Source organism: Pseudopodoces humilis, chromosome 9 (genome assembly GCF_049639895.1).
Source record: "Pseudopodoces humilis isolate 2021_Gansu_Grassland_sample_001 chromosome 9, ASM4963989v1, whole genome shotgun sequence".
Taxonomy (NCBI): domain Eukaryota; kingdom Metazoa; phylum Chordata; class Aves; order Passeriformes; family Paridae; genus Pseudopodoces; species Pseudopodoces humilis.
This window is the reverse complement of record NC_142208.1, coordinates 25,725,497-25,745,443: the sequence shown is the minus strand read 5'-3', so window position 1 is coordinate 25,745,443 and position 19,947 is coordinate 25,725,497. Positions and strand designations below refer to the sequence as shown.

General features: G+C 40.3%; 1 protein-coding gene across 3 annotated transcripts in view; it reads left to right on the top strand.

Annotated features, from left to right (window-relative positions):
- Nucleotides 1–19,947, top strand: part of LOC102104334 (VPS10 domain-containing receptor SorCS1) — a 261,124-nt gene that overhangs the window by 205,712 nt on the left and 35,465 nt on the right. For all 3 annotated transcript variants that reach the window (XM_005520882.3, XM_088059513.1, XM_088059512.1), the window contains 7 exons: nt 5,524–5,626; nt 6,084–6,160; nt 7,371–7,462; nt 8,391–8,498; nt 9,450–9,567; nt 11,292–11,422; nt 18,867–18,980. In XM_005520882.3, coding sequence (XP_005520939.2) covers nt 5,524–5,626; nt 6,084–6,160; nt 7,371–7,462; nt 8,391–8,498; nt 9,450–9,567; nt 11,292–11,422; nt 18,867–18,980 — 743 coding nt within the window. The remainder of the gene's footprint in view (nt 1–5,523; nt 5,627–6,083; nt 6,161–7,370; nt 7,463–8,390; nt 8,499–9,449; nt 9,568–11,291; nt 11,423–18,866; nt 18,981–19,947) is intronic.

Sequence of the window (19,947 nt, the reverse complement as noted above, 5' to 3'; positions counted from 1 at the left end):
TTTTCTGTCCAGTTTGGAAAAAATAAATAGGAAAGACTGGGTGACTAAATTTTTTTGGGTTTGTTTTATTCTCTCGAATTTTTTAAAATTGTAACTCAGTGACTTTTTAATTAGATGTTTCTATGAGGTGAAAACAAAAAAAAGATGACGTGCAAAAAACTTTGCAGGCATAAAGCAATTCAGTTCTTTGGAAGGGACTGTGTGCCTTTGTGTTTCAAGTAGATTGTATAATCTAGTTTTAACTTAAGTGAACATATTCAGTAAAAAAAAAGGACATCTTGACCTTCTCAAATTATAACCAGTCTTATCAGAAACTCAAGACTTTTATTATATGATATGATAGTATGATATTCTAGGGGACTGGCAAAGCAGAAGAACAAAAAAAAAAGCACGTAGGCAAGTAAAATAATAAGAGTAGACTATTTTTTTTTATTCTGTAAATTTGAAGTTAAAGTTCTGAGAGGTCTTTCTTGGTATTTTTGTGCACTGATCATGCAAAATCTGACTTGCCCTTCTGGTTATAAGTGAGCCAGTGACACTGCTCTGTGTGGCACTTACAGAACAGTTTGCAGGAATTGGGTATTTTATATACAAGCCACTGTAGTTGCCCATTATATAAGGAATCAATCATATATTTGTGTGTGAAACACAAAAGGACAGTTTTTATGGGGGGAGAGAGACTTATGGCTCCCTTTAAGCCTTCCCATCCCTACTACTGTATCTGCTACTATATCCATGGGCACCAGAGGATACAATAAACTTCATTTAAATTTAGACCAAATACACCTGAACAAGCTGGATTCCCTCGAGGGTGATAAATTTGAAGAAGCCAGACAAAGGATCAAGAGGAGGAGCAGAAGTGTGGACACTTGTAGGGGCACAGTAGAACTGTGACCTGAACAGAACTGGAGAACTGACCTAGAGAATCTCTGGGGATTGCACTTACATCTCTGGAGCTCCACTGTGCATAAACCACTATTTAGACATTAGTTCGTTTTTACTTTGCTCTCTATGCAACTGTGTACTTGCTCTGAGAATTATTTCCACCTTTGCAAGCTCAGTGGGTGTTTGTCATGCTGTTTACATTTCTTAAGTGCTCTGTGACTTGGAGTGCAGGAATTGTTCTGTGATTTCAGGGTGCTAAGGGACAAATCCTCAATAACTTTAACCTTGTGTCTCAGTCTGTCCTTTCAGGAGAATGGAAAGTATTTTATCAGTCCTGCCCTGTGGTAAAGCCAGAATATTTAGCCATGTTTATTTTTCCTCTTCCCCTAACATTGGGTACAAGAGGCCTCTTTCATTGTCTAAGCACTTCTCCATGTTTAGGTTTTCACCAGCTTTTGGAATGGCAGAGGAGCAGGAAACCTCAGCTGAGCATGCAGAGTCTCAGGTGGTCAACTCGCAAATTGGAAAGAAAGCAAATAGCTGAAATCTGAACTAAACAAACTTGTTAGGTTTTTACAGGAACAGGCAGTCTGCCTGCCATAGAAAGGGAGGGATGGAAGTACAGAAAATGTACCAAACCACAAAGTGAAATAGCAATTCTGCAAGAGAGACAAGCTATTTAAAAATCCCATCTGAGATTCACACTTAATGGTGGGGAAGACGAAGGCAGAATATGGAATGAAAGCATTCTAGAAATTATAGAGAATAAACCACAGGGTTGAAAGTGGTAGGGAAGTTTTTTAAGCAAAAGCACTCTAAATTTACATTCCTGGATATAAATCAGAGATCCATAAGGGTTTTTTGCTGAGGGAAAATGTGGAGAAAAGACATTTCCCCCTGCTCTGAGGCAATTCTGTTCCTTGTCAGTGTGACATAGCTTAGCATTTAAACACTTCACAAACTCCACTCACCTCTTTAGCCACTCCTGCATCACTAGTTTTACCTCCTTATGTCAACTGCTTCTTTTCCTTCTAGACGAAAGTGTTCCTGACATGATCCTGCTTTTCCTTATGGCATAGATAAGTGAATCCTTCTTAGTCCATCATACGTGTAGCTTAGCTCCCATCCTTGCTGCAGATACCAGTGCTTCCCCACTGCTGGTTTTCAGTGTAATTGTCTCTAGCAGTAGCTCAGGACTCAGCAATGATGTATGTTCCAGCTCACTGGCAAATGGGATCTGCCATTTCCCATTTCTGACAGTACAGTCCCCAGCCTGCGAGTGCAGTGCTGTGTGCTCTGTGCACCTGCTCTTCAAACCTAAACTAGGTGAGAATTAAAACAGAGGGACATAGCAGATAAGTTGTTGGCTAAGGAGGTTAGGAAGGAATCCAGTCGAAGCACAGGGTGAGTCAGACAAAACCATCCCTCTACTGCCTCAAGGTGGTTTTTCAAAGGGACTCTGAATTTCTTTGCATTTTTTGTGAGACAATTCTAAATAATGAGGAAGGAGGACAACAATGAAATTCTGTCTAATCCCAGGATTTTGTTTCTTGTTTATACCACTTGTATTCTAAGATGAGTGTACTTAATCTTCAAGAAATAGCTGCCAAGGTATTTTATTCCAAAGATGCTGGTTTAGTTTGTACTTACCATGTGTTTTGAAGTGGTTAACTGTGGAGTAGTTCTGCCTGGGAGAGTTAATCAATTACCTTTCAAGGATGGACTTGTGGTTCAAACATAGGACTGAATGTCAGGAGAATCTTGATTCAATTTTTGGGTCTGTCTCAATTTCCTGTGTGACCTTGGGCAACTCATATATTTTCTCTGTGCCTCGCTTCCCCAGACATCTGTTTATTCCCCCCCACATTTTGTTTGTCTTTTCCATAGGAATTTATAAGGATTTCAGGACAAAGACCCTATTCTCATAAAGGGGGACATTTATGCCATCTGCTACAGAGTTTTTTAAGCTCCTAAGTGAGGTGTTTTGAATATCTCTCTTGGAAGTGTTTCTCTCTTTTCATCGCTCCTTGCTATTGCAGGTGAGCAAATAACTGTCACTACCCCTGGGTTTGTGGATGGTGACCAGAATCATCTTCGTGTTATAATATTTTCTCCCACTTCTGATGAGGCACAGCCACTAATAGCTGGTTTGTATTGTGTCCTGCCATTGGAGACAGTTCAGATGGGCTTTGCAGAACAGCCAAAAGTGGGTTTGTGGATGTTGATGAGAAATTTTACTAAAGATTGATGAGCTTCCTGCGGGGGGAGCACAAGTGCTGACTTGAAAATATTATGAAGCAAGTACTGAACTCCAGCCTAATTGTAAAAACCGTGGCAGTGAGCAGAGCAATGGGCTATATCATGTGTGCTTTATCTTCTAGCTAGAGTTTAAATGCTCCGTGCTGTGGTTGCCTTTCCCTTGGTGGCCATGCAGCAGTTGGCACAGATGGGAACTAGGCAATGACAGGGAAACCCAAACCTGTGATTCTGGTCATAACAATGATTTTAGTAGTCTGTTGGTTACAGCAAAAAGGAAAGAGACAGCTGATGAAAATTCTGAAACCCAGTGAGATGTCTGTATGTGAATTAAGCTATGGGAGCTGGAGGAGGAACACAGAAGCACAAGCAGAACACAAAACAGCTGGGAAAATATCTGTTGATGAACTGTAGAGATGGAGAAGGCATACAGGGGAATGAGGAAGAGAATGCTAACACAGTCAGGATGTGGGGTGGCCATGGGCAGTAACTTCACATGTTTGGCTAAGAGTGGAAAGGTTAGTTTTCACACCATACACATTTGTCACTAGAGACTCTAAGCATTACTGCACTCCAGTAAGAAGTCATGCCACTAAAAAAACCATCTGTCTGCTTAGACAGATGGCCTGGCTTTTAATATTGGAGAGATATATTCCATTTCTATATGCTATATCTGTGAAATGAGATAAATTTGAAAGGAAACCTCTGGTAGCACAAAGATTGAATCTTAACAAGGTCTCATCTGAGTTGAGAATTGGCTGAGTTGTCATTAGGTTCTGTCTTCAAAATGCTGAAGTTGGCTTGGAGTATGTTAGTTTTAAAAATATGTTTTCTATTTAGTCTTCTCACAACCTATCAAAATGTAAAAGGAAAGAGTTCATGCTCTTGCAGTGCTTTTCCTGCCTTCATGTCAGCTCAATTCGTTTTCCACTCCCTCCCGGTGCCCCGGGCTGCTCCAGCGGCTGCGCTCGCAAGGCTGTCATTTGGAGTTAGGCTGCTCAGTACATTCCACTTGGCAGCTTGTGCTCCCTGCTGCACAGCCCACATCCCCTTTTCCCATCTCACAGAAGGGAGAGCTCCTATCTCTCCTCACCACCCTCATTTGCCTTTGCCAAAAGAACCCTGCCTTTCTCCACAGGGGAATTGTCATTTCAGTCACATTCACCTGCATTCAGATACTGAGACTCATATCCAGCATTGAGATGGGATGGGTACATGGTCTTCCTCCAGTGACCTATGGGACTAGGTCTCCTACAGAGGAGGCCTGCCAGACTCCTGGGGCTGCAGATCTAGCCTTTAGTCAGCTGGTATTATTCAGGAAAACCTGCCTCCTTTGAGCCTGAAGGTCCCTCTGCACAGCCCCTCTTCCTCTTACGGAGCTGGGCAAGCTGAAACAAGGGCTTTGCTCCAGTTCTATTCTTGTGTGATGTCCATCTTGATTACGTCAGTTTGCTTCAGGTTTTGTAGCCAGTATTTTTCTCCTGCTCCTCCCTTAGCATGCTTCATGAAGGGGTCTTCATGAGGTTTGAAAGAAAAAAAAAATTGGAAATAGAACAAGTGAAGGAAATGGTATTCAGAAAGTTTCAGAAATTATCACATTACAAGATTTGGAGGGAATTGTAATGGCAGCTTTGAAAATCTTCCTGTCTTACCTTCTTGCTCAGCTGATTTATTCTGTACCACTCATGTCTTACCTGAGTATCTAGCATACAAAATCAATAGTAAATAGGTAAGGTTTCCATGGATGTATGTATTTTTATTGAAATCTTAAAGGTCACGTCCAGATGGGCAACGAAGCTTTACTTTAAACTTGAAACTAACACTTTCCAGTTGTGGTACTTCTTTGTATTTGTTTCAGTACATTTCAGAACAGTCACATCTCAAAAAGATTTAAGAAATGGTATTATTTGGTAGTGTAAGTAAATGGTAAGAGTTAAGAAATAAGTTTTTTTTCTTGGCTAATTATGCTTCAGCATCACACCAGTGAGGTTAAATTGCTGCTTTTTTCAGACATAGCTTGGGTAGTGCTGCTCAGTCATTTCATATCTGCGTCAACCTGCACGATTGCTTCTCAAAGAGCAGGAGTCAGGAGAGGCAGGTACTCCTTACCATCACCTGCCCCTGCAAGCCTGGTCCTCTCCTTTGAGGTACAGCCTCAAAGATCTGGTCCTTGGAGGAGGGTTTCAGCCTGGGGCATCAGTTTCCCACTGGGGATGGGTTGTGTAAGAAAAGGATGGCAAAGTGGCTGTGCCCATCTAAGGGTTACTGAACTCAGTGATTAGGAGGAAATACAGAAAGACGTTTTTATGTTTCTAAGCCTGTAGAAACAGGAGAATACATTGTTGTGCCTGCTTTTTACTTTTACTTGTCCTTTCTCCATAGCCCTATTGCTCTCTTCACCTTCACTTGAAGGTCTCGGACAACCCCTATACCTCAGGAAACATTGCCAGCCGAGACACTGCCCCCAGTATTATTGTAGCTTCAGGTATGAAACATTGAACAATTGCCTGTGTTTGACATGCAAATCTGCACAAACTCTGTTGTTTGTGGAGGGTGTTGGGTGGCTGTGGGGTGTTGCACCACCAGGATTGGGAAAGGAGGCAGGCTGTCAAATGAAAATCCTTATGGGCCTTCAGCTTGTCATATGCTTTTTATGGAAACTGGCCTTCGAGATGGAGGAGATCACATCTGTGAACTCCTGTCCCACTCCTGTGAGCATAAGATCAAATCAGGACGTTTCCTTTGCATGTGGAGGTGTGTAGAGTTGTATATATTTGGTCTTTTATATATGTATTTTCAAACTGAGACTCCTTCCCTCTCATTTTTTCTCCCAAACCCGGAAGTTCTACAACTGCAAAATAAATAAATACATTTATTCCCCTGATTTGCTCATTCTGCTCTTTCTGAGAGGGTTCCTTCACTAACCAGTGCTCATCTTACAGGTAATATAGGCACTGAACTATCAGACAATGACATCAGCATGTTTGTTACTTCTGATGCTGGGAACACTTGGAGGCAGGTAAATGACACAGAATCACTGGTTTAAATAAGAATCATAGGAAATGTCCTAAAAGTAGATTCGGTCTGTCACTTTTTGTTTCATTTGGTTCACGGTATTTTTTTGAAAACCTTTTATAAAAGAGTAAACTTCCCTTCTCAAAGGTACAAAGATGTTCAAAGAAAAAGACTGAATATGCTGTTAGACTTCATAGAGCAGAAAATTATTTTTATTATTCTACTCAGACTTTGACTTCAGTTTAGCCTCATAGCAAAGAGAACAGAATAAATTATGAATAAAAAAGGGAAAGTGTTGCCTTTTACTGTTGCACATCCCTTATGCCAACCAAACCATTTTTCTTTTTGTCCATGACTATACTTACCCAAAAATCAAAAGTTGCACTGGTCTACTTTTTCTCACTTCAGCTGAGACTCATTCACCTAAGCTGAACTGTCCAAAGTTCATTGTCCATGTAAATGGATTATTTTGCCTGGCTCTTAAGCTAATGCAGAAAAAGACAAAATTCAGTTTGCCTTGTTCCAAAGCTGCCTACCTCTCCATTAATTGTGGAAAGAGACTGGATGATGAAATTATATCTAGTTCCTAATACTTAATGGAGTCTCACCTGTTAAGAAATACCCTCTAATGTGTTTATCCTCAGATCAGGAAATTCTGCTATTCCTATTTTATAAATGGGATATCAAATCATTCTCAGACTAACAAATGCTGCTGTGTAGACTGTAGAGTAGATGTTTGCAGAAAGTTAATACAAAAAAAGACACAGGGAGAGAAAATCTTTCCCAATATTTGATAATCCAAGAATCTAATTATTTTGCAGTGTTTGACCAGCCTCATTTTTCTGTCTAAATCAGTTATTTGAGATGGGGCCAGACATGTTCAAACACATGAAATTCTTCTTTAAACAAAAATTTTTCATCAAAAGGAGGGAAATTGTTGATCCTTGAAAAAAAATAATATTTCTAACTTTCTATCAAGCAAGGGAAGATTGAATTTTCCATGGACCTGGAAAAACTGTGGGAACAAACCTCCAAGCAATAAAAAACCGAGTCCAGAAAATATATCTAATTTCCTCTACTTCATAATTTTCTTAGCACATAACTGTCCTGTGCATGATCCTACTTAATGAACTGTGACATTTTCTTGATGCTAAGGATAATAGGTTTAAATAAACAGGTTTTTTTGTTTTGTTTTGTTTTTTTCATTTTCTCAGATCTTTGAGGAAGAGCACAGTGTTCTGTACCTGGATCAAGGTGGAGTACTCGTTGCCATGAAACACACATCTCTGCCTATCAGACACCTCTGGTAATCACTCCATTTGTGCTAAATGTCTGCTGTCCCTCTTTTCAGATGCCAGGAAGCAGGCAGTTAGTATGCATCCAGTCTTCTGCAGCTATAATCTAGAAAGTATTAGTTAAGACACTGGTAAACCTTAAGTCAGGTAGAGCTAAGAAGTCCTGGAAATTACAGTTTACATAATTTTGTCTTGGCCAGGTCTGAGATATATATAATGTGGTTTATGCCCTTGTCTCTCATTAAATTACCAAAATAGTCCTAATTTCCAAAATTATTGATGAACTTGCCTTCTGTGTGGCAGGCAGCACTTATGAACCAGAATTCTGTTGAATAGATTCCGGGTTATGTGAGTGATAGTGCAGAAGTGTCCTTGCCAGTTAGCACTCCTGAGTGAGGAGGTAGAGTGTAGCTCTGTGCTGTTTTGTATTATTTACTTCCACCACAGTTAGTGTCATGTCAGAATCTGGAACACCCAGACCCAAGTCTTAAGAAATGATGAGTGGTTCCAAGCTTTCACTTACACTTCCCACAGGGGGACTGCTGGTCTGAAGAAACTGTTATCCTCTAGAAAATTAACCTCAAAATGTTTTATACTGGGGACTCAAAAAACAGATATTCAAAATAACTTGTTTATTTTTCAAAAAATCTTATGCTTAGGCTACGTTTTGCCCTTTGAGCATCGATCTTTAACATAACTGCTAGTTCCTAATACTTAAATATTGGCCATGGTTAATGGCATGATGCCAGACAAGCTTGATCAATGCTGTAATTTATAATGCTTCCTCAAGAAAATAATTATGTAAAGGACTAAAAAATCAAAATTCAATAAGAGAAACTGTTTGTCACTTCTCCATAGCAGCTGTAGGGGACTAGAGATTCCCCTTGAGTAGACTTGGAGAGTAAGGAAAGAAGACACAAATTCTGCTTTCTCCTCTAGGTTAAGTTTTGATGAAGGGAGATCTTGGAGCAAGTACAGTTTCACATCCCTCCCACTGTTTGTAGATGGAGTTTTAGGGGAACCTGGAGAGGAAACCCTCATCATGACGTAAGTGAGCATGCCATAATGATGCTGTGGAGGTGAACAGCACAACACAATGTGTTCATTGTATTTTGCAACAGTGGCATTTCTGGTTGGGGACCAAACCAAGTATGATCTGAAGCCAAGAGTGTGCAGTCTTCTGTTGCTAAATCATCAGTTTATTTGTGATACGACTGAAGGATTGGAAGCATGGCTCTGTGCAAGATGCAAAGACATTTATCACTTATCTTCTCAGCAGGAAACCTGACTCCTCAAATTGGATGTGATATAAAGCAGAGTTACTGTTGACAGATTAATATTTGAAAGGAAAATAGTGAGGTATTTTTATAACTGTGTTTTTGCTGCTACATTCTTTTTTTTTTAATGAGACACAGGTAAGTGAGGACCTTCTTTTGTAAAAATGAATGACAAAATGTTGCCTGGAGGCTGACTCATGAAAAATTATGTTTAGTTTCAATGCGGTATGCAGAGTTCTGCATGATGATAAATCTGGACTCACTATGCCAGAAACTGTGATATTTTATCTGAGATCAGATTTGTAAAAACAGGAAGTTCTGACTGACCTGTAATGAGCACAATATGTGGCTTGGAAACTAACCTGAGCTAATAAAGATGTATGAAGAATGTTCCATCAGGTTCTGATTTTAATTTGCATGGAAGGCAAATTGCTCCTGAAGGCCTTACTGTCTCCAGCACTGCATCAAGCCTTCTCTTGACTCTTCAAGCTGAGTCATTTTGGATATTGTCATAAGTGGGAGGGTCTTAGTGAACATAATAAAAGCTACATGCAATTTTGCAGTTTCTAATGGGGTTATAGATATTTATCAGGCTAAGTTTCACTTTCACTTTGTCAGTCCAGTGCAAATGAGTAGGAATCTCTCTCTTAAAGCAATTGATCTCTGTTGGAAATTGTGGTGGCTTCCTTTCACTGTATGTTCTTCCTGCTGCATTCTGCAGTGTGTTTGGACATTTCAGCCACCGCTCAGAGTGGCAGCTGGTGAAAGTAGACTACAAGTCCATTTTTGATCGGAGATGTGCGGAAGAGGACTACAGGCCTTGGCAGCTCCATAGCCAGGTGAGAAGTGAGGGTGCTGGGATGTGACCTGAAGTAACTAATGATCCTACAGTTCAAGATCAGCACAATCCAATATCTTTTCCTGTCAGTTTGGTGTTTCAGTGGGCGGTTCTGTTGCACTGGTGTGTTGGCCTCAGATTGAGACTCTGTGATCCCTGAAGGATGAAGAGCTGTCTTTTGGGTGTCATCCTGCACACAAGCAATTACCTCAGACTTAGGCAGACTTGAACAACACAGCAACAGCAGAAAAACTGCCACTGAGGCCTGAACTTTTTCACTCTTAAATCTCCCATCCAATTTCCCCATCCTTACCTCCTTTCTCTCCTTCATCCTTCTGCATCCTCAAGAGCCAGTGTCTTAAGACCATTCTAGTTGTTCCGCATTTGTTTCTCCAGTTTCTGGCCCTCTCAGCTTCATTTCTTGCTCACTTGTTTTCATCCCTGTTCTGCCTCTCTCTGCTGTGGGAGTTGGGCACTTTTTTCCCCAATTCATTGGCCCCCATGCCCTGCCCTGTGCATCCTGGATGCTGCTGCATCACTCTCTGAACCGTGCAAGATTGCCATTAAACTCATGCCCAGCAAGGTGAGGTACTCTGCACAGTGCCTGCACCTGCCATGGGGCACCTCCCCAGCTCTGCCAAGACACAACAGCCTATCTTTCATCAGGGTAGAATAAAATATGGCCCAAATTCTGTGGTTATATAAACACCACAGGCTCCACTGAAGTCTAGAGCAAAGCACACATTTATATCATCAAAGGCTGTCTTTCTGTATATATCTTGCTGGGCAAGAATTTAATAATGAATATGAAATGAAAGTAGCTTGACTCAGACTAGCTGCTCACACAAGGCACAATCTACACTAAAAATACCAGTTATTACTTAGATCTTTAGATGCTGAAAATCAGTACAGCTTCCTTGAAATTCAAGGAAGCGCAGCATTTTACACCAGTTGCTATTCAAGCCCTTCTGTTTCATGCTATCAAATCATCAAATCAAAGCCATGAAAAAAATTTTCCACAACGATTTTAACAGCATAAAAGGTAATAAGTGAGACTCCACTGTATTTTGTTCTTTGCTTTCTTGTGCTTGCGTAAGCAAAAATACCAAGGATTTTGCAGTATTTCTTTGAGGATGTTGGCTTTGGAGCTTGCAGAATTATTTTAAGAAGGCTTCTGTGTACTCTTGCCTTTTGAATTCTTTTCCACTGAGATTTCAAGGCTGAGCCTTGTTCCCTAGACAGAAATATTAAGCAGGGTGCTGAAGATAGGAAGTTTTAACATCTACATAACAAGTCAAACCCCATAAAACCCAACTCATCCATGGGAAGTATTTACATAAACACACATTACTAGTTTCTACTGAATGAAAATATTCCCAGAGAGGTCAGACCAAAGAAATAACCTGCTCTGTGCCTCAGATTGTAGAGGAATCAGACCATGTTTTCAGTTGCTGTGAAATGGGCCTGTACCAAATGTTTATGGGCTTTGGAATAAATTCAGAGCTGAATAAGATATATAAGTAATCTCAGATAATTTCTTAGTGTGTATTGGAAGAGTTGATTTAGTTTCAGTTAGAGCTTCAGTAGCTTTTAATTAACTCCAGTGTTCTGAGATAGCATTTGGCTTCCCATCCTCTTCCCTTGAGTAACACCTCCCGTTGCACAAACCGGGTGACACAAATAGCCTGGTGGGCGTCAAAGAAATATTTCTGGTTCTGTTTCCAGGGAGAAGCCTGCATCATGGGAGCAAAAAGGATCTACAGGAAGCGCAAGTCTGAGAAGAAATGCATGCAAGGGAAATACGCTGGGGCTATGACCTCGGAGCCGTGCGTGTGCACAGAGGCAGACTTTGACTGGTGAGCAATGAGCAGAGGGACTGGGTGCTCTCACACAGCACCACGGGCATCCTCAGAGAGGCTGGAGGCTTGCAGAGAGTAGAAATCAATAAATATGTAGGTATTGAAATGGGCTGCTCCCTGATAGTGCAGGTATTATGTGAAAAGAAGGAAAGGTGGAATAGGCATCTGAAATCTCCTAAGGCTCCCACAAAATCTGTGCTGAGCAGACCATTTTCCAGGTCACAGCTCTGTGCACCAGTAAAATAACAGGTCAGTTTAGCACATCTAACCTTAGAATGACCAAAAATGGCTCAGAGTAGTCTGAAGACATATAACAGCATTTTGTAAAAAATAAAATAAATTCTTAACACATACATATATATGTATATATAACACATATGTATATATGACTAAAAGTAAATATATGCAAGTATGCCTTCAGCTTCTAGAATCAAGTGTCTAGGAAATTCCTGGGCTGTTTGCTGCATCTGGCCCATCATGTTTGACTGTCCAGCAGATATTGCCTTCATGATTTGAGTTAATCTGTTTCTGAAGCCTTTTCTTCTCTGACATTTGCTACAGGAAATAGAGTCCATTGGTGAGTTATGCATGGTGTGATACAGTCTTCAGCTGCTGGTTTCATTTCAATATTACTGCTGACTCACAGCAATTTGCACAAAAAAGGCAGGGAACCACATTATTGAAATCTCTTTCTTACCTCTTTTCTCCAAGTCTGCAAGTTCCTCAGTATCTTGGATGAGAGAAATGTTGGCTCTTTGGCAATGCTGACAAACTCCCTTTGTGCCTCACCCACCCAGATCTGTATCATGTTACTAATTAAACCCAGAATCTTCCACGTGAATCCTGAAAAGGTTAATCTCATCAATATTTTGTATGGAAATTTACAGCGTTTCACTTCTCACTCCTCCATAAATACAGAATATTCTTTCTGTGTAAAATCACAGACTCGCAGGAGGCTTTTATATTGTGTCAAAAAAAGTCAATTCTCTAGCTCCAAACAATAACAATTATGAATATATTTTGGCACAGATTCTGTCAATAGATTTCTTGATGATTTCCTGATTTTCAGTTTAGTTCTTTTCTAAGGAGAAGATCTATGTGCAGTTCATCATGCAGGTGTCCAAAGCTCCTGGATTTCAATCACTCAATATTTCTTTAGTAAAGTAAGAAAAATAACAGCCAAACCAAAAACCTCAAACAATCATTAAAAGCAAGGAAATTCCCTGAAGATTTTGACCCTCCTGCAGGACATGCAGTACAATGCTGAGCCAACCTCATGCCCTTATAGTAGATGCAATTGACTCACAGTCAGTCCATTAGTGTTTAAATCCCTGGCAGTTGTAAGGGACACACATACCTAAAACTTCTGATAAAAATATGCTTTCCTTCCAGCACTTCTCTCTGAGATGAATATATTTATTTCATTAAAGCTGACTGTGTGGTTTGCCACTATAAAACTTTGTTGCTAGATACAGAACAAAAGTATCACAGTGACATTTGCCGGTGGAAACATGCTTTTATTTCTTAAATGTTCACCTCAAGGAAACTTTCTCCAAAGGCTCTGCTGGGCTGTGGGAGAATCTCTTAAGAGAACGCTTGGATGATTTGGAATGTCCAAGAGGCGCTCAGTTCTCATGCCTGAAAAAGTCACTTCAAATCTGTTGGCAGAGGCAGAATTAGGACCTTTCTGACCAAGAAGGACCTTTCTCCTTCTCATGGAATTAGTTTTGGTGTAGACCAGGCTGTTGTTGTCCCCTCCAGTTCTCCCTGAGCAAAAGTTACTTCTACAGTCCTCAGACCTGAGTTTCTACTTTATGCATTTCAGCTTCCTTCCCTACTGCCTCTGATGAAAAAAGACTGAAATATTGCTTTAAGCATCCAGTTCAGAAACATTTACCAACAATACTTATCAGGAGCATAATTTTACATAGATATGCTGGAGAAGGACAGAAAAGGAGAAAAGAAAATAGCAAGAAAAAAGCAATTCTGTCTGCTAAGAAAGGCAAAGCTGCTGCTGCACTGCTGTAGCTTTCAGTGCCTGCCTTGTTGAACTCTGCACGAGGTTTCACTGCCAATTCACACTGCAGAAGTTGGAGGGAGGTTTGGATGATACCAGGCAATGAGTTCTTGCTGTGGAAGGGTGCCCTCTGTGGAGTTCTTTCCTTTTCAGGAAGAAAAAAGCACTTTCATCATCTTCAGTCATGACATTTCAGTACTTTTGAATTCTCTGTTTCTTTATATTTTTTTTGTTGTTGGGCAATTGAAGGAGATTGAAAGGGACATACATGTATCCCCCAGACAGGGAGAAGCTCCTTAGCTGCCCACACTTGATTTTTCAATCTTGAAATAAATTGGACAGCTTTTTATATTGTCAGTGGTTACAGAACCCATGTTTGTACACAGAATTGAAGAAAGCAACAATTCCTGTCATTGTGCTGTGGTTGCTATTTAAACACTAAATTTGTATGGAGAAAATCTTATTATCTAAGCTTGTCAGAGATTGGAGTAAAAAATTGTATCTCTGTGGTCAGGTAAAGTGAGAATAAGTGTTATTGCTGTTAATCCTGCAAGTCTTTGGTCAGTTCAGGGCAAAAATACCAGTTATAAAAGACATAAAGATTTACTAATTTTTTTTTTATTATTATTTTTTCTCCTTGTAACATCGCAGAACTCCAGGTTCCGTATGCAGCCCATTGGTACTCCTTTCTCAGGGAAAAGGGCACGTTTGTTTGTTGTTTTGCAGAGCAGGATGGAGTGCCATTGGAAGGGGCTGTGGTTCCTTGGCTGACAGCTGTATCCCGGCTGGAAGCGGGCAGGGGCTCTCCGTGCAGGGAATGAGGCTGGCAGCCAGAGGGCAACAACGCCTCAGGAGTGAATGGGGACCCTGCATGTGCAGGAGCCCTCGGCAAGCCTGTCCTAGCAACGGCCTAGAAACCAGAATCCCCTTCTTCATTTAATTGATTTGGGTAAATGGATGATGCCGTTACTTGGGTGTTATTAAAGCATTAATTTACCCGGTTTCCTCACATTGTGTTCCTTCCTGCCGTCTGAGCGATATTACAGCAATATCTCTTCAGCAGAAACACCTCCTAGACACAGACAGAAACCTTTGGTGGTGTTCATCCTTCAGCCACCCGTCTCCCAGGTCCTTTAACAGGAGCTTTGAGCAGTGTCTGACTGTCAGTCCTCCCTCTGAACCCGCTGTCATTGCCACTGACGGCTTCTCCTGTCAGTATTGCCATACCTCACACCTTCAGGGGAAGCATGAGCCTCTTGGTACTGCTGCTAGTGGTTTTGGATAGCCAGAGGGGCACAGAGGTGCCTTAGTGCAACTGGGAATCTATCCATTTATTTCACAGATGATATCAGCAAGCATCTGGCTGGCTCTTTTTATATTCCCTGGCACTTAAATGTCAGCCCTGCCTGCTGGGGTTAGTTCCTGTGCTAAAACATCAGAGTCTGCATCAGGAGGAACTGTTCTGCCAAAGCCTGGGGAGGCAGGGGACAGACACTGAGTGTGGTTAGGTTCTGCTGGCTCTGTGTGTCACCAGCCATCAGGTCAGACCGTGCTGGTGCTGAAATACACCTACGTTTGCACCCTTTGGTTCTGGGCTCGGTTAGCTAACAAATAGTAATTTAGAATGAATCTTTAGTTCATTTTGAGTGCTTGTGGAAAATGCAGATTCACTGTGTAAAATCTACAGTGCATCTCTGCATCTTTAAGGGCCGGGATATCTACCAGGCATGGGTTTACAGGAAGGATTCTGGGGATTTTAGGTTCCATGTTAACACAAACTGGTATAGCTCAACTCGAAATACTGTGATGCAATTATAATTGTACACTCTTGTGGATCCACAGTTCAAACTGTAGCTGAATTCATCCTTCTCTGAGTTAAATCCCATATCAGGTCCTGTAGAACTGGGGAACAAGCACAGCTCCCCCCTAACACAAACCTACACTTGAATCATGGTTAAATATTAGACTGGAATTAAGTGAATAGAAGAGTAGTGAGACTTTTCCACTACTGTGGCCAAAGTTATTTTTTTCCACCAGGGCTTTTGGAAACTGTGGAAAAAACATGACTATTTCCAGAGATAGCTCAATTCCACCTCATTTAATGTCCAAAATGTTCAGACAGCACAGCATGCAAAAACACAAGGAGCATTGTCAGCTTCTGGCATAGCTGAACTTAAGGTGAAGCTCTTAATCTTAGGAATTTATATGATTACATAATAAGTTATATCTTGATTTTTAGAAGCTATGAACATGGCAATCACTTATCTGAATTAACTGGTTATTTCTATATCTTAGAGCAGTAGGATTTTAATAATTTCATGTGAATTAACAGCTCTTCAAAACAGTATGTTTGTCAGGTCTTTTTTCAAATACAGACTTCCTTAGGGGGATTTATTTTCTTTGATTATTGCCTATGCTGAAAATAACATAAGAAAAATGAATTCATCATGATCATTGAGCAGAGATACAAAACGTCTGGAATGAATTTGTATCAAATTACAGAAAATAACTTGCAAGTCTGCTTGATTAAGACAAATAGGATTCCAGTTTAAACCAGTAAAAGGGTAAAACCACAATCAGTGACAGCCACCAGACAGGCTGCTTCACACTGATAAAGCAATCCCTGATGGCAAACGCTCCACTCCTTTTTAGGAGATACATTATCTGTGTCACCTGAGTTCTTTTCAGGCAGGCACAAAATATCATCAATATATGCAAATTCCAATTCCCAGTTCCCAGGCAATGACTCGGGGAGCTGATTGCAGGCTGAGGCTGATGCCTTCCCCACCTCCAGGCTTTGCTGTACTGGCTCGTGCTATGGACATCCAGTTGATGGTAACGCTTCTTGATTGCTGCAAAGCCTGTTGTGCCAAATTGTAGGCAGCAATTTGTTGTCAGCATCAGTGTTCTGCGTGCACCAGCCTGTAGCCAAGGAATTCATTAGATTCCAAGACTGCGGAGGTGAACGGGTGGCTGCTGCATCTGTGGAGGGATTGGAGAAGCAATTCATGTCATTTACTGGGATGATATTTCTGTAGGGCCTTAATGAGCCAGATGATTTGCAAGCCTGAAAACAGCACTGTGAAACTTCTGGGCTTATAGCTCTTTCTGCTGTGGAAAATCCTAGGGTTTCTTTCTCTTGATTTTGAGAAATATGACCCAAGTACAGTCATAACTAGTTAAGTCCAGCTTGGCTTGCCCAGATTTACAGGTAGGAATAGGAACCAAAATAGTAGCTTGAATCTAGACATGTGCATAGTAAGAAATCTCAGACTACTGCATCAAATTGGATTGTGAGTACTGATCCCCTCTGAGGCAGATTTCACTGTATTAGTTTGTTTTGTTTTCACCTGATTACAGAACGCTGTGTGTGTACAGTGTTACAGCTTTTTAATTAGAGTCACACACGATAACTTAGTGCTGCAGAGTGTTTACAAATGAATTACAAAAATACAGGAGTTCCATTTGTATGCAAATATTTGTTTTCTCCAAGCAAATCAGAATGGTATTATTCTTCATTACAAAGTGTATTCTGCAGCTATAGTGTTCTTATTCCAACAAGGATGATTATAGAAGCACATGGCAGTGGGAGAGTTGGCTGGCTGATGCTTCCAAAGCAATTAAGCAGCACTGAGTTGCAGCCATCTGAGTAAATAGATTGATGAAAATTCAGTCAAAAAAAAATGAGGAAAAAACCGTTTAGGTCATCTACTGCATTGCTTTCCTGGAGTATGTTCTCAATTACTTGCTGTAGATACCCCAAGCACCACAGCTGCCAAAATGTTCCATTGGAGTAGTCATGCAGTCTAATATATGTTTAAGAGTTTTCTCAAGTGATATGCAGCATTTTCTTTTGCTTAATGTCATCTTTTTAATTTTGCCATTTTAAGATTGCCTCAATGCATCTTTCTTTTCTTTATTCAAAATAAAAAAGTTGAAGCAGAAAAGTGGTGACTGAATTATTTTCAATGAATTTTCTTGATAACCAGTACAAAAGACTTAACAAAAGATAAATCAAATTATTTCCTTTTTTTCTTCTTTGTCTCATATCTTAGACCAGTATCAAGCTTCTTAACATTGTTTACTTGTCATTCTGTATGTTTTTTTAAAGTTATCAGGCTTTTTCAAGACACTTGAACAAAGTCTTCCTTAAGTTAAACACTCTTCTTGTTGTTAATATTTTTCTATAATATCTCATTGATGCTCTGGTAGGTCTCACTCTTACCATGGACTGATGGCTGTCTTGTGACAGCTCTGGGAGGAGCTGGAGCAGGGGCTCCACTAAATCTGATCAGCTTTTTGGGGTTCATCCACCTCTTGTTTCTTCTCTCTGCTTTACATACATGTGCAAATATAAGCCCTTAATCACGTAGTCCAACACTGCCCTAATCCTCTTTTCTTGGAAAATCAGTCTACTTGATACCAAGGCATTAAAGATAAATAAGTAAAAAATACTTTGCAAAAAGTGCCATTTTAAGATCAAGGATTGTTGTGCAACTGGAATATTGGAATGGAGTTGGTGGACTCTGTATAGCAGTTCTCAGAAACGAGATCCCATTACTTCTCCATTCTGAGCTATGGAGAAGGCTTAGTAAAAGGAATAAGAATGATTATCCAATCAAGCAGTCCTCATTACTCAATGGCTGGAAAGTAAACCCACATGTGAATGGAATACTGATTAAAGAGGTTTTCTGTTTGTTGGACTTTTTTTTTTTTTTCCCCTGCAATAACATTTTTTATACAGTCTTTGTTTACTTGGACTCAGAAACAATTTGAAATGTTTTTAGTGAAATCGAAGCAAATTTAGTCATAGCTAAACTCAAATTGTGACAAAAGATTAAAGTTTGACTCATTGTTTCTAACATGTGATTTTTGGTAGCATTTCCTCTTCTTAACAAAAAGAGAATTGAAGATCACAGAATTCTTTCCCATTACCAAATATGCTGTTTATGCCTTCAGGCAAGAGCTCTCTCAGGGTTGTAAATTTCCCTCTACATCCTGTGTGATATAGTTTCCAAATGCAATTAGCTTTTTAGCCTTCAGTTTTCTAAGATGTGACTGAGACAATGGTAATTTAACTTAGCTTAGATTCCTGGTGGATTTTTGTTTTTGTTTCTTGATTTTTGTTTTTTTAATATTTGAGCCTAGATTTGATCCTGAGAGGTACTGTTAGTCTGTGGAGAGAGAACAATTGATGCAATACTCATAAACTACCTGCTCTGGTTCTTCTTTTTTACTGGTATTTGTGGAAGATAACTGCCCCAATTAAAAAAAGCTGAAGTGGAATGAAGAATTTGTTCTATCAGTAAAAATAAAACCAGAAGTCATAGTAAACAGACTTGTATTAATAGTAGAGAGCATGAGCTAATACCATGTTTGTTCTTTTCTGGTTTTATGTGATGGTTTCTTTTAACGTTGCAACAGTGATTATGGATATGAACGCCACAGCAATGGCCAGTGTTTACCAGCATTTTGGTATAACCCATCCTCCTTGTCGAAGGACTGCAGCCTTGGACAGAGTTACCTCAACAGCACTGGGTAAGTGGCTCACCAGGCTTTATCTAGCTAGAGCACCCATATGGATTTAACCCAATGGAAACCTGGAAAACAGGATTACTCCTACTGTAGGTGTGTCAGAGCTGGCTGAAGCCCTCGGGACACCTTCATCACCATCACTACCTTTGTTGGGTTGAACACCTGTCACTCCAGATCTCCATCATGTATGGGCCAGGCTTTTCCCTGAAAGATGATGCCTTAAAGAAATCTGGGGGGAGACTGTAAGGCCAAATCATTAATGTTTCTGAAAAGACTCCTCTTAAAATCCTGTGTGATCAGGTGAGGCAGAAATACTGAAAGGTAAATTAGTGGAGAGAGATGAAACTGATGCGTACGTGAAGTTATAGGTGGGCAGCTAGCCTGAATGCTGGCTGTTCTTTGCCCCTCTTACTAGTCAATGGAAGATGTAATTTAAGTTAAGATCCTGGCAGACTTCATTTATGATGCAAGTGATTAAAGCAAGAAAAGCAACCCAAGCTGTGTTTGGAGGGTTTGTATACTGAAAGATGGGCAGAATTTGCTTTTTGCTTCAATTCTTATTTTTCTAGCCTTTAAGGGTTGCATCTTTAGAAACACTTGCCTCACAACTAATGAGAAGTGGAGAACATGTGAGAAAAGTTGTTAAACTTTGTCCAACAGTGTAATAATTAAATACAATTCCATACTCTATGTGTATATAATTTATTTATAACTTTATAGTTACTTAACTCAAATAATTTTATGGTTTAGACAATTTATGGTACCTTATATGATGTCAAGGTATTTTGTGCAGGAAATTATCACATGCCACTAATGACAGTATGAGCTGCTGGTGTGCTGGGGCACATGAGGAACTCTTGGCTGAGCCAGACGCTGAAATCCATTTGGGAATCTTCGTTTTCTAACCATCTCCTCATCTAAAGGAGCCTGTTCCCAGTCATCCCTGCTGTGCTCCTTGTCAGCACCTGGC